We start from the raw sequence: 14,862 nt of genomic DNA, 5'->3' as shown, positions 1-14,862 counted from the left end.
ATTTAGAAAACATCATAGCACAGAAACAGCTCTGGTTAGAGTCACTAATGATCTTCTATTAGCTTCGGACAATGGTCTAGTTTCTGTCCTTGTCCTGTTAGATCTTAGTGCTGCATTTGATACAATTGATCATAACATTCTATTACAGACACTAGAACATAGAATCGGGATTAATGGAACAGCATTGGGATGGTTTAAATCCTATTTATGGAACAGATTCCAGTTTGTTCATGTTGATGATAAATTCTCCACACGCACAAGGATTAGCTATGGAGTTCCACAGGGTTCTGTGCTGGGTACAATTCTGTTTAGCCTATACATGTCTCCTTTAGGTGAGATTATTAGAAAGCATTCTATTCATTTTCATTTTTACGCAGATGATACTCAGCTATATATGTCCTTGGAACCAAATGAAACAGATCAACTAGTCAAAATTCAGGGTTGTTTAAAAGACATCAAATCCTGGATGTCCCAAAACTTCCTTCAACTAAACTCAGATAAAACCGAGATTCCTATTGTTGGGCCTAAAAATCTGAGAGAGACACTATTGAGTCAGATAGCCACCCTGGATGACATAACATTAGCTTCAGATTCTACTGTGAGGAACCTTGGTGTCATGTTTGACCAGGATCTCTCTTTTACATCATACATTAAACAAATCTCCAGAACTGCCTACTTCCACCTTAGAAATATAGTTAAAATCAGAAGCACCCTCTCTCAGAGCGATGCAGAGAAACTGATGCATGCATTTGTTACCTCTAGGCTGGACTACTGTAACTCCTTACTCATAGGATGTCCTAACAGCTCCTTAAAAAGCCTACAGCTCATTCAAAATGCTGCAGCCAGAGTTATGACAGGACTTAGAAAGAGAGATCACATTTCTCCTACATTAGCTTCTCTGCACTGGCTGCCTGTAAAATGTAGGATAGAATTTAAAATTCTCCTACTCACATACAAAGTACTCAATGATAAAGCTCCTTCTTATCTTAAAGACCTTATAGTTCCTTATGCTCCCAGGAGAACACTTCGTTCTCAGAGCGCTGGGCTACTTGTGGTTCCTAGAGTGTTTAAATGTAGAACAGGGGGCAGAGCTTTTAGCTACCAAGCTCCTCTCCTCTGGAACCAGCTCCCTCTTCAGGTTCGAGAAGCTGACACACTCTCCACCTTTAAGATTAGGCTTAAAACCTTCCTTTTTGATAAAGCTTATAGTTAGAGATGGTTCAGGTCACTGGCAATTATTGTTAGTCACAGGAACCATCTCTTAGTTAAGCTGCAATAGACATAGACTGCTGGGGGACTTAATTTATACACTGAGCTCCTCTGTTTCCTTCTACCTCCTCTGTCCCATAACCTCCCATCATTGTCCCATGTTTAACTAACCTTGTCTCTTTCTGTCCAGTAGTTGTGCTTCTCTCCTCTCCCCCCCCCCCCCCCCCACCCCCACTCTTTCTCCCTCTCTGTCCTCACCTACAGGTATCATTGGACTCAAAGTTTGGTGTCTGTGATGGGCAGCTGCGGATCCAACCAATCCTGCCTGCATCCAGTCCCTGGTCCTACCATCCTGCCTGTGCTCTGTTGTTGCTTGTTGTTGCTTGTTGCTGTTGCTGTGCTTTTCTATCTCTCTATCCTCTCACCCCAACCGGTCGAGGCAGATGGCCGCCCACATCCAGTCTGGTTCTGCTGGAGGTTTCTTCCTCGTTAGAGAGGGAGTTTTTCCTCTCCACTGTTGCTGTTAAATTAAATGCTTGCTGTATGTGGGATTTGTTGGGTTTAGTTGTGTGAGGTTTTAAACCTTACTTTGTAAAGTGCCTTGAAATAACTTTGTTGTGATTTGGCGCTATATAAATAAAATTGAATTGAATTGAATTGAATTGATGTTCAGGTACTGTATCACTTGGCTTTTCCTGCTGTACATTGACTGAGCACACCAACTGGGAACAGGGGCAGGAGAGATGGAGAAGCAGCAGGAGAGGGGTTTGTGTTTGACAACCCTTCAAATGGCAGCTACAGCTACATCACACGTTACCCTATTAGAACATACCAACACTTGTTATACTTTGTTATTTGGACTCATTACACAAGTTTGTAATTCCTTGCAGTGGCGTTTGTCAGGTCACATACATAAAACCTACCTAAAAGTGGGGAGAAATAATGAAAAATGTCACTGGCGATGCTTCCTCATCCACTTATCAGAATGAAAGCAGCAGCCCAATCTTCCCCAGATATGTGGGAGAAGATCAAAGCAGTCAATCTCAGAACGACACATTGAAGGTTGGAGAGAGCTTCTCTAAAGGAGAAGGAGGAGAGCTGAATGTTTGTGCACAGAGGTAAAAAGGCAGGGTGACAGCAAAGGAGGAAATTCACCTTAACGTCATGCCGATATCAGCAGACCCGTGGTCACTGTAAACAAAGACTCCTTAATAAACTGACATTACAGCTTTGTCTGTATAGTATGACTACATTGCTTCGTCCTCCTCACCTTCCTTGGCATCAGGAGGCAGCAGAGCGTCCTGTCTGTTGGCCAGAACAAAGGCCAGTGTGGCCAAGATGACGGCGTCCAAAATGCCCAGGATGGCCAGAATGTAGGCCCAGTGGACCGAACAGTTACCTGGAGAAAAACTGGCCACCTGGAGACAGAACCAAAGCATATACAGTATGTGCATTAGCGCAAAGGCCCCACCTCCTGGTGTCACTGTGATACAGGAAGAGACATTTATCCCTACACTCCACTGAATAGTTTCATTTAACAGTCACATTTTTGCCTTCTGATGTGAATAAACTCCCAAACAATTTGATAGACACCTGCTGCATCTCACCGAGTCTCCACACAGAGCTCTCATCTCTGGATTCTCCCACGAATCTGGAAACAGCAGACAGGCCAACGCCAGACAGAAACCTGCAGACAGAGAGACACAGATGGGCAAGACAGTTCCTCACTGTCCACGCAGGACAACAGGACATACAGATCCAGTTGAACCAGTGGTCCTGACCTGCAGTGAGTTGCAGCCAGCCACAGATCTTGTACACAGTTGCAGCACTGCAGAACCTGAAGAGACAGAGACAAAGGACGCTGGTCCACACGGCCCACAGGGACAGTCCTACCAACACTGCCACTGACTGGAAGGATGGGAGAGGAGACAGACTGGACAGACCCCCACGACAGTCTGGGACCAGCCAGTCCGGGTCCATACACACCTGAGCACAAGGACGGGTTAAAGTTGATGGAGGGTGACATCGTGACTCCTGTATCTACTCTCACCTCAAACAGTCCCAGTGTTCCACTGACATGCTGAGCGGGTCCTGCCCCCTGTGTTTTTAAATCTGCTGTGCCGATCCAAGACGGCTGCACCAGAACCACTACCTGGATGATGGCCAAGCAGAGTGTACAGATGGCCCAGAGGACGCCGACTGCCCGGGCGCTTCGAATAAATTCGGTCTGATAGAGACGAGAAAGGTCGGCGAGGGGGGGTGAGGCCGACATAACTGACAGACAGAGAAAGTGGATTCAGGACCAGTTTTAGACTTTTTAAGATAATTTAGTTTCAGCGAGAACCATCAGGCTCCACAGTAAATAAGAGCTTGAACCTTAATGAGACCTAGTTTAGAAGCCTGGCCACCTTCTTGCACCTAACACAGCTCTGGTTTGTTCTTTTACGTTCTTGAGATGCACAGATTTTAACTCATTCACGTACAGTATCCACTTGGTTGCAGACCATTGGATGGACCAGGATGCAGCTAGTTGTGACTTATGTAGCTGGAGAAAGCCTCTGCATCTTCACTGGTCTGTTTGTTATCAGTCAGCGAAGTCACACCATCAGTGTGGGTCTCCATTACACCACTGATCCTGTGTCTTTGCAGCATTTTCATCTAGGCTTCTTCACGTCACTGAATAATACTGCTGCTAATTTATTTGAAATGGAGGCATTTTAACTTTTAAGCAGTGATCATTAATCAAAGGGAAACATATTTGATAATTATGACACAAACACTGGAGGCAATCTGCCATCAAATGAGACGTGGTTCACTTTTCTGTGCTCAAATCAGCCATCACTTTAGCGATTTGTGTAGTATTTTAGGTAACAGTGTTGCAATCACTTAGAAGTGCCAAAAGAAATTATGTTACAGCTAATTTTCTAAGGAAACAAATGGTAAATTGCAAAATTTAAGAAATGTTGGAATTGTCAGTGTTTGTTTGTAAATATTCAATGTACAAAAGACGCGGTTGGTCTCTATCCTAAAACTTGGCTTTGAATAAAATTAGGTCCTCAAATAAGTACATCACCACGCCTTTAAAATTCTACTTAGTACTTCAAGGACTACTACCACAGCAAATATCAACTAATTTCACTGAATAGTTTCGGAATAATCTCTTAGGAAGTATCTTACAATACACAGCCTTGACATAAAAAGCTGACCTTCAATAAATCCAACCCAGTGTTTTCCCTGAGAGTAGTACTTTAACACTGCATCATAGTGGTCTAATAAAGTAAAGTAGTAAAGCCCATAGTATTGAAGGAGGTGTTCTACCATGGTGTTGATAGGAAGAAAAACAGGTTAGGAGTGATTAGAAGTCTGTTGTGTTTTGTATTATTTGTCGTCCTCCTGCTCCATATTCAGAGTTCTGAATTTTCAGAATTTTTATCTGATTTAGTTTTATTTTAATGTTAAATCCCGTTAAATGTCGAAATTGCGCGATCTGTTGGTGGTAGAATATAGTCAAGTTTGGAGATTCTGGACTGAACTGCAGCGAACAGAAACCCCGTGGGGACTTGCTAGTGCTGATGGGATATGTTTTTTTTCAGGGGAGTAGGCGTGCGGTTGTTCATGCGAAAAAAGGAAGAAATGGCTGTCTAGTGCTGTTGGTGGTTATAGAAATTGCTGTTAAAATAAGTTCGACCAGCTCTGTGTGGTTTCTATAAAAGAAGAAGACATGCAAAACAGAACGTTACATTAGCACAGATAAAGTCATTGTAGTGGGAGACTTTAACATTCATGTAGATGTTGACAGCAACTGTCTCAGCACTGCTTTCAACTCATTAATGGACCCCATTGGTTTTACTCAGCAGGTAAATGAACCCACTGATTAACTGTTTTAATCATACCCTCAATCTTGTCCTGACATATTTTCAATTCATAATTTTATAGTTCTTCCCTAGTAGTTCTTCCCCATAGTTCTTATAGTTATTCCAACAAAATAAATGTAAACTGCATAGCATGGAAGGACAGTCTACTAATATATCAAAAAAGGCACTTTGTGCTGCTAGGAAAATATAATATCCCTCTTTAATTGAGGAAAACCAAAACAACCCCAGGTTTCTTTCCAGCACTGTAACCAGGCTGACTAAGAGTCATAGCTGTGTTGAGTCTACTATCCCCTTAAATCTCAGCAGCAATGACTTTATGAACTTCTTTACTAATAAAATTATCACCGTTAGAGAAGACATTCAGCAGCGACTTCCTCCAAATGACAGAACTCCCCCTCCAGATCCATCAACTTTAAATTTACCTCTGCCCTCTGTCTCACCTAGACTGCTTCTTCCCCATAACTCATGTGGAGTTAACTTCAATAATTATCTCTTCCAATGCGTCCACTTGTCTTTTAGATCCAATCCCAACCCGATTACTCAAAAAAGGTTCTACCTTTAGTCATCTGGTCCATATTAAATAAAATCAACCAAGCTTTACATTTAGGCTATGTACTACAGGTTTTAAGGTGTCTGTGGTCAAACCTTTATTGAAAAAACTCTGGACCCTGGACAACTAGCCAACTATAGGCCCATTTCAAATTTACCCGTTATTTTTAAGATTGTTGAAAGAATTGTGGGTAAACAATGATCTGACCACCTAAGTGGGAATAACTTGTACAAAGGTATTCAGTCAGGATTTAGAAAACATCATAGCACAGAAACAGCTCTGGTTAGAGTCACTAATGATCTTCTATTAGACAATGGTCTAGGTTCTATCCTTGTCCTGTTAGATCTTAGTGCTGCATTTGATACAAGTGATCATAACATTTTATTACAGAGACTAGATCATACTTCGGAATTAAAGGAACAGTACTGGGATAGTTTAAATCCTATTTATTCAACAGAATCCAGTTTGTTCATGTTAATGACAAATTCTCCACATGCACAAGGATTAGCTATGGAGTACCACAGGGTTTTGTGTTTGGTCCAATTCTGTTCAGCCTATACATGTCTCCTCTAGGTGAGATTATTAGGAAGCATTCTATAAATTTTCATTGTTATGTAGATGATACCCAGCTTTATATGTCTTTGGAACCAAATAAAACAGATTAACTAGTCAAAATTCAAAGTTGTTTAAAAGACATTAAATCCTGGATGTCCCAAAATGTCCAACTAAATTCAGATAAAACTGAAATTCTTACAGTATCGTTGGGTTGAGACAATTTAAGTCAAATAGCCACCCTGGATGGCATCTTTGACCAGGATCTCTCTTTTACATCATACATTAAACAAATTTCTAAAACCGCCTACTTTCATCTTAGAAATATAGCTACTGCTTGTTGTTGCTGTGCTGTGTGTCTATCTCCTCACCCTAACTAGTCAGGGCACATGGCAAATTGAATTGAATTGAATTGAATTGAATTGAACGGAATTGAATTGAATTGAATTGAATTGAATTGAATTGAATTGAATTGAATTGAATTGAACTGAACTGATCTGATCTGATCTGATCTGATCTGATCTGATCTGATCTGATCTGATCTGATCTGATCTGATCTGATCTGATCTGAAGGGGAAAGGTTTCAGACAGGGTGATGAGCCTAAAGCTAGAATTCTAAGGGGTGATGGTGAATGTACTCAGTGGGTGTGCTCCACAAGTTGGCTGTGAGATAAAAGAGAAGGAGAGATTCGGAAGTGTGTTTGATGAGGTCATACAGAGGATCCCCAGTGGAGAGAGACTAGTTGTTCGAGCAGACTTCAATGGGCATGTTAGTGACGGGAACAGAGATGATGAGGAGGGGCAGGTTTGATGAATCTAGAATGACAGAGGGTGGTGGACTTTGTTAAGAGGATAAAAATTACTAACATGAACACCTACTTCCAGAAGAGAGAGGAGCACAGAGTGACATACAAGAGTGGAGGTAGGAGCACGCAGGTGGACTACATTCTATGTAGACGAGGTCATTTGAGAGAGGTTAGTGACTGCAAAGTGGTGGTAGGAGAGAGTGAAGCCAGACAGCACCGCATGGTGGTGTGTAAAATGACTCCGGACACGAAGAAGAAGAGAGGAAAGACAGAAAAGAAGACCAAGTGGTGGAAAACTACAACAGAGGTTTTTGGGGAAACAGGTAGGAAAGTGCTGGGTGTGTCATCTGGAAGGAGGAAAGAAGATAAAGACTTGGTGGTGGAACGAGAAAAAAAAACAGGACTGCATCCAGAGGAAGAGGTTGGCTAAAAGGAAGTGGGATGTAGAAAGGACTGAAGAAAGTAGACAGAAGTAAAAGGAAACACAGCACAGAGAGGGAGGTGACAAGAGGGAGGCGACAAAGGCCAAACAGAAAGCATACGGTGAGCTGCATGACAGGTTAGACACAAAGGAAGGAGAGAAGGACTTGTACAGGCTAGCCAGACAGAGCGATAGCGATGGGAAGGATGTGCAACAGATAAGGGTGATTGAGGACAGTGATGGAAAGGTGCTAACAACCCAAGAGAGTGTGCAGAGAAGATGGAAGGAGAATCCAGAGGATCTCATGAATGAGGAGAATGACAGGGAAAGAAGGGAGGAAGATGTGGATATTGTGGAGCAGAAAATAGCAGAGATTAGAAAGGATGAGATGAGGAAGGCTCTGAAAAGGATGATGAGTGGAAAGGCTGTTGGTCCTGATGACGTACCTGTGGAGGTGTGGAAGTGTCTAGGAGAGACAGCAGTGGAGTTTGTAACCAGTTTATTCAACAGGATTCTAGAGAGCGAGAAGATGTCTGAAGAATGGAAGAGAAGCGTTCTGGTGCTGATTTTTAAGAACAAGGGTGACACGCAGAACTGCAGCAACTACAGAGGAATAAAGTTGATGAGCCACATAATGAAGATGTGGGAAAGAGTAGTGGAAGCCAGGCTCAGGAAGAAGGTGAGATTTGTGGGCAGCAGTATTCCATGCCCTGTAAGAGCTTTACTGATGCCATGTCTGCTCTGAGAATGTTGATGGAAAAGTACAGAGATGGTCAGAAGGAGCTCATGTTTGTGGATTTAGAGAAGGTGTATGACACAGTGCCAAGGGAGGAGCTGTGGTACTGGATGAGGCTGTCGGGAGTGACAGAGAAGTACGTCAGAGTAGTCCAGGACATGGGCATGAGAGGAGTATGACGGTTGTGAGATGTGCTGTAGGTCAAGGTGGAGGTGGGACTACACCAAGGATCAGTTTTGAGTCCCTTCTTGTTTGCTACGCTGATGAGCATGAGCAGGTGGAGGAACAGCTACAAGGTGGAGGTTTGCCCTGGAAAGAAGAGGCATGAGAGTCAGTTGTAGTAAGACAAAATACATGTGTCTAAACAAGAGGGAGCGAGGTAGAACAGTGAGGCTACAGAGGGTGCAGGAGTTTAACAGTTCAGCGTGATGGCGGGTGTGGAAAATAGGTGAAGAGGCGAGTGCATGTGGGTTGGAGCGGGTGGAGGAAAGTGTCAGGAGTGTTGTGTGACAGAAGAGTGTCAGCAAGGCAAGGTGTACAAGACAGTGGTGAGAGCAGCTCTGCTCTATGGGTTAGAGACGGTAGCAGTGAGAAAGAGACAAGAGGCAGAGACGGAGGCAGCAGAGATGAAGATGCTGAGGTTCTCCTTAGGAGTGACGAGGTTGGACAGAATCAGGAAGCTCATCAGAGGGACAGCTCACATTGCCTGTGTTAGCAACAGAGAGGCCAGACTGAGATGGTTTGGACATGTGCAGAGGAGGGAGAGTGAATATATTGGTAGAAGGAAGTAGGAGATTGAGCTGCCAGGCAGGAGGGACAACCAAGGAGGAGATACATGGATGTGATAACAGAGGACATGAGGTTGGCTGGTGTAAGTGTAGAAGATGCCCAGGACAGAATAAGATGGAGGAGGATGATTCGCTGTGGAGACCCCTAATATGAAAAATGAAAGAGAAGTAGTAGTTTATGAAGTGCTTAGTACAGTAGTACTATGAAGGAATTGTTTTGTACTAAATTGAGGAACAGGTTTTATTTTATTTATTTATTTATTTTAAGTCAAAGTTTAGAACTGGTCGCTGAACTGGGTGTGGCGGCCAGGCTCATCCCATCACCCTGGCTCTCACAGGTGGCATTGTTCATGCACCAACAGTTGTCTCAACCTTTTTGTAAACAATGTTATTTTACAACAGATTAGAATAGAATATTTCTTGTGAATATTACTTTTCACAATATTGTGATTTTTGATTATGTATTTAGGCTTTTCATGAGTTGTAAACCATAATAATCTCAAAAATCTTCACTTTATTTCTGATGCTTGATTTTTCATTATTTTTCTCTGTATTGTGCTTTATTGTGCTCCTGTGAGACACAATTCCCCCTAATGCAGGACAATTAAAGGTGTTCTTATTCTTATTGAATGTCAAAGTTCGGTCATTGGCATCAATTTAACTGACTAGAATACTTAAATAACCAAAACCATTTGTTTCTTTAGACAATTAGCTCTAATATTATTTCTATCCCGCTCTTCTCAGTGATCGCAACACTGTTACCGTAAAGATCACACGAATCGCGCGCTTCTATAGCGACGGCTGACCACTGAAAAGCTAACAGCGGCTTATAACCGCAGTGGAAACTCAGCAGTCAATCAGACCGTACCGCGGTTACGCGATAATTCCCAGAACTGCAGCGGATTCAGGTCCAACGGTAATTTTAAAGGGAATATTGCCCACACATCCTTTTTTATTCTGTGATTCAAACCATTCTATTGACCCGCGTTGCTGTTGCTTTGGTTTCTATAAACGGAACGGGGTCGTAGGTCTAAACCTGCAGGCCTGTGAGGTAACGATACTTACAGAAACGATCCGATCCGGTAACAGCAGAAAAAGAACAGAACCAAACCTGCAGCTGGAGGTCCAGCTGTGTGCGCTTCCTCCACCCGGCCGCTTGCAGGATGGAGGCTCGCAGCGCTAAGTACCCGGATGTTCCTGCGAACAATAACAATAACCGAAGTCTTGGTATGTCGTCGAAAACTGTGCGTCTTTTTATTAAACGACCTAAACAACAAACAGAGACTTATTATACCCGAGATGCAGCAGGAACCAGGTGAGATTTGAGGCACGCCCCCTGCAGGCCCAGGCAGGATCTGATGCCAGCCTTGATTCGTTGAAAAAGCTACTATTAAATACAATTTTTATAACTACACTCAAACAACAAATATAAAAACGTGTTCAAAACGCAACCAATGATGTAGATTATAGTGTTAAATCCGTGATAAGTAGTTTTCAGAACTATACTAATAGTAGTTCCTTTTAATCAGTGGTCCAAGAGCATGAAACCCCAGAGCAGCAATACCTTGGACTGTAGACATCAATAAAGGACGTCATCTTCAGGATATATGATGACATTTGTAAGTTATGTAAGTTTAGGCTATGTAAAATAAATCAGCTGCTAGTTTTTTTAACAAAGCTCAAACTGATTTTAATACCGTTAATTGTGTAATTCCAGATTCAAAAAACTTTATTAATTCTAGAGAGAAATTATTTTTCACACTTTGATCGCTGTCATAGATGGAGGAACACCAAGAAGGTAGGGAGATTAAAAATAAAAATGCTAACACATCTACACACACTTGTGACATTCAGCCTCCGCGCAGCTAGAGGCGCTCCTGGGGTTTTTTGTGTGGGTCTGTTCTGAGCTCATTTCCTGTCTAATTAGATGACCCACCTGTTTTGGTTTGTATTTAAGGGATGTCTTTTGTTTCACACACTTGCACGCACGTTGGCCCCAGTGCCAACTCCTCCGCTCAGTGTGAGCGCGTTCTCCTCCTGGCCCTGTGAGAGCCGTAGCTTTCCCCGCTCGGAGTGGATGCAGTCATTGTTCCTCTCCACCGCATCTCCTCTCCTGCCTTAGGGTTCTGTCAAGCCCCGCCGGTTCGGAACCGACGGGGAGAGTATTTAGCAGGTTCCCTGTCAAACCCCGCCGGTTCCGAACCAACGGGGCAAGTTCGTAAGAACACTCACATCTAATTAGTAGCTAAAGTTTTATTGTACATGTTATTGCATGAATGGAGATCAACCCTTCCAGACAGAGGAGGAGTTGTAAAGGCTGATGGCATCGGTAGGAAGGTTCTCCGCTGGCGTTCTGTGGAGAACCTAATACTGATCAGCCTGTTGCTGAAGGTGCTCCTCTGTCCAGCCACACACTGTGTGGGTGTGGAGGTGTCGTCTATAGAGAGGAGTTGGACCAGCATCCTCCTCTCAGCTACAGCATGTAGGGGGTCCAGCTCCAGCCCAGAACAGAACCAGCCCTCCTGATCAGTCAGTCTGATCAGACTTTGTCCAGTCTGTTACTGTCTGCTACATTCATGCTGCTGCCCCACAGACCACAGCCTAAAACACTGGACCCACAGACTCACAGAACATCCTCAGCATGGAGCTGCACACGTTAAAGGACCTGAGCCTCCTCAGGAAGTACATCCTGCTCTGAGCCTTTTGTTCACAGCTGAGGAGTTCTTCCAGTCCAGTTTATTGTACACTTCAAGGTATTTGTACTCAGTCAACATCTCCACCTCTTCTTTTTAATAGTGAGAGCGGTGACAGCACTCCCAGATTTCCTAAAGTCTGAGTTGTACCTGAAGTCTGAGGTGTAGAGGGGGAAGAGAAAGGGATGCCTGGCTTGTGCCCTGTGGAGCACCTGTGCTGCAGACCACGGTGTCAGACACACAGTTCTGCTACCAAGATGGCACCGCAGATGGCAGCCTCAGCTCTGCGCTCCCCAGTACCCTTTAGATTTTTGCTGGTTTTAGGGTTTTAGTTTTACTTTGTGCAACCACTCATGGCTTCATGGATTACCTATTCCAGAGAGGAACTCCCCAATCTAGAACATTCATCTCCTGGAACGTCTCCTACGGTTTTTACAGACTCAGAAAGTTTCACGGAGATCCTTCTCGGAGGCGAAAAGGCTCTATCGGATCTTCAGCGTGCGTGGGCGCGCTCGTCAAACTGAGACAGCGGGGCTCGCGCACACCACTCCCATCAATACACCTGGCTAACGTGCGCTCCCTGGTAAAACAGATGCTCTTCTGTTCCTCAACACGAAAAACAAGGACTTGAACAGATCCGCCGCCCTGTGCTTCACTGAATCCTGTCTCAGTGAGAACATCCCTGAAGCAGCGCTGCACCTTCCCGGCTTCCAGCAGCTTCATTTGGACCGCGTCACGGAGCTTTCCGGGAAAACATGGTGAGGCGAAACGTGCTTCTATATTAACGAAGGTTGGTGTACAGATGTCACAGTGTTGAAGAAGTTCTGCAGTCCTCACCTGGAGTGCTTCTTTGTCAACTGCCGTCCGTTGGTTCTGGTCCCACCTCAGGCCCGTGTAACAACAGAGTTCCAGAACCTGGCTGAGCACATGTCGGACGTGGAGAGGAAACATCCAGACTCCCTGCTCATCGTCATGGGTGACTTTAACAAAGCGAACCTGAGCCAGAACTCCCCAGATACATGCAGCATGTGAAGTATCCCACCAGAGACATGAACACACTGGACCACTGCTACACTGTGTTAAAGGGCGCCTACCGTCACTGTCTGGTTCACCACATCCTAACATACAGGCAGAAATCCAGAACCTGTAAACCTGTGGTCTAAAGGTGAGTCTGTGCAGCATCACATCTAGCACCTGCACCATCAGCACCAGCGCACCACAGCGATGTGTTCTCTCCTCACTGCTCTTATACCATCTATACCAACGACTGCACCTCAGGGAACCCGTCTGTGAAACTCCTGAAGTATGCAGACCACATGACCGTCGTTGGGCTCCTCCAGGACGGTGATGAGTCTGGATGCAGACAGGAGGTGGAGCAGCAGGTCCAGTGGTGCAGTCAGAACCAGCTAGAGCTCAACAAGCTCAAGACTGTGGAGGTGGGTTTCAGGAAGAACCCCTCCCCAACATCCACAACAACACAGTGTCTACCGTGGACTCATTCAGGTTCCTAGGGTCCACAATCACAGGAGCTAGCTCAGGAAGTTCAACCTGCCCCAGGAGCTGCTGACCATCTTCTACACGGCCATCGTCCAGTCTGTCCTCTGCACCTCCATCACTGTGTGGTTTGGTTCAGCCACCAAGCAGGACAGACACAGACTGCAGCAGGTGGTCCGGTCATCGGGACTGAGCTTCTGTATTGGGCCAGACTCAGAAAAAGGGAAGCAAGCATCACTGCTGACTCCACACACCCTGCACAGAAACTGTTTTTGACAAACTGCAATTCCTTGTTTGTCTTGTGCAAACCTGGCGAATAAAAATGACTTGATTCTGATTCTACAGGCGGACATACTGGGGGCGGTTGGTGAGGTAGTCCATGATCCATGAGACCAGGGGGGCTCCATCTGCATGTCCTTCAGGTTCTCTACCAGCAGCACAGCAATATCTTATGTTTTGTCTTACTGTATGCATTTGACATTTCACCTAGATTGTTCAATAGTTGTCTCTGCCTGATAGACTCTCAACTCTAGCTCCCAAACCCAAGGTCGGGGAGTTGTGTCTGTCTGTTGAGATTTGGTGCTCCTTTCTCAGATAGTTGGACGTCAGCAATGCAAGTCTGAGGATGTAAACATCTTCACACACACTGTGACTGAATGATTTGATTGGGTTAGACAGACATTCCAACCTAGTCGGACAGAGAGGTTAAAAGGCAGAAGCAACTTGGAAGACTGTGGGCTCTTTGCATCACACCTTCGTGGTGTGTGCACTGATCTCGCCAGCTGGTTTTTGGTTTGTTGATGTGCACGATTAACATCTGTTTGTTATTTGCTTTCCCCATTTTTATTTTCTTTATTATTTCAATAAATCGCACAAAAGGACAACTCTCTCGTCTGCCTCTTTATGGATGATCGAGGATGCAGAGGATGTATTCATATTTTGGACTTTGATAACAGGGCTACTCATGATTGGCTTTGGTGGTGCCCTGCTTTATCGGAAGATTGGAAAGATTGGAAAATCTGCGGCCGGCTCATTGACGTGTCCACCCGCCGTCTAGCTACAAATGCCGACGGGGGCCATGGTTACTCGGCTGACGGAATTACACCATAGGATGGCCCGGATTGAAGGACTGATAAGTAACATCTCAGATCGTTCAGATGATATGCATCAGAGGATGATCCGGATGGAGAGACTGATTAGTAACATCACCGCCCGTTCAGATGCCCGGATTGCAGGCCCTTATCTATCTGTCCTGCTGTACCCAGGAAAGAATTTGAGCAAGGTTTTCACTTGTACTGTGTGCCACTGTATGTGCGTGTGTTTATTGTTTTGTACTGCAACTTGCTTCCACTGACGGATTTAGCGCCGGTCAAGATGGCTTCTGATGAAATTTCCCCACTGTGGCACTAACAAAGGTTTATCTAATCTAATCTAACCTAACCTAATCTAATCTAAGATAACAGCTCCTAATAATATAGTCTTCGAGTCTTTAAATTGCTGTAGATTAGACGTTAAATAAACATACATTAGAAGAGGGTGAGACAGAGAAGGAGGAATAAATATTAAAACTACAAAAAATTAAATATCATAATGACATTTAACAACATCTCAGCTGCAGCAAACAAACCTGGGAGTGAGCTTCCACCTACATACTAAAGACCATTTTAGTGTGCATATTGAAACTGTTGGCTCTTGTTTTTGGATTTTTTTTTGAGAGATAAATAATAAATATCAGAAA

At 44.2% G+C, this 14,862-nt stretch overlaps 1 protein-coding gene across 6 annotated transcripts; it reads right to left on the bottom strand.

Moving 5' to 3' along the window:
* Window positions 1-1,974: 1,974 nt before the first annotated feature.
* Window positions 1,975-14,814, bottom strand: lhfpl4b (LHFPL tetraspan subfamily member 4b). Of its 6 annotated transcripts, none has more exons than XM_029155078.3 (7): window positions 10,003-14,814; window positions 3,260-3,483; window positions 2,991-3,195; window positions 2,817-2,896; window positions 2,480-2,627; window positions 2,365-2,400; window positions 1,975-2,287 (listed from the first exon to the last, which is right to left on the bottom strand). In XM_029155078.3, the coding sequence occupies exons 2-6, from the start codon at window positions 3,479-3,481 to the stop codon at window positions 2,372-2,374; spliced, it is 684 nt and encodes a 227-aa protein (XP_029010911.1). In that variant the 5' UTR covers window positions 3,482-3,483; window positions 10,003-14,814; the 3' UTR covers window positions 1,975-2,287; window positions 2,365-2,371. The 6 variants fall into 6 exon arrangements, with proteins under 6 accessions (XP_029010911.1, XP_040927660.1, XP_040927655.1 ...); XM_041071726.2 differs by having other exon boundaries at window positions 2,803-2,896; window positions 2,991-3,046; XM_041071721.2 differs by having other exon boundaries at window positions 2,803-2,896; window positions 2,991-3,483.
* Between the last annotated feature and the right edge of the window lie 48 nt (window positions 14,815-14,862).

This window comes from Betta splendens, chromosome 7, assembly GCF_900634795.4.
Source record: "Betta splendens chromosome 7, fBetSpl5.4, whole genome shotgun sequence".
In the NCBI taxonomy this organism is placed as follows: domain Eukaryota; kingdom Metazoa; phylum Chordata; class Actinopteri; order Anabantiformes; family Osphronemidae; genus Betta; species Betta splendens.
The sequence above is the reverse complement of the archived record's forward strand: the minus strand, read 5'-3'. Positions and strand labels throughout refer to the sequence as shown.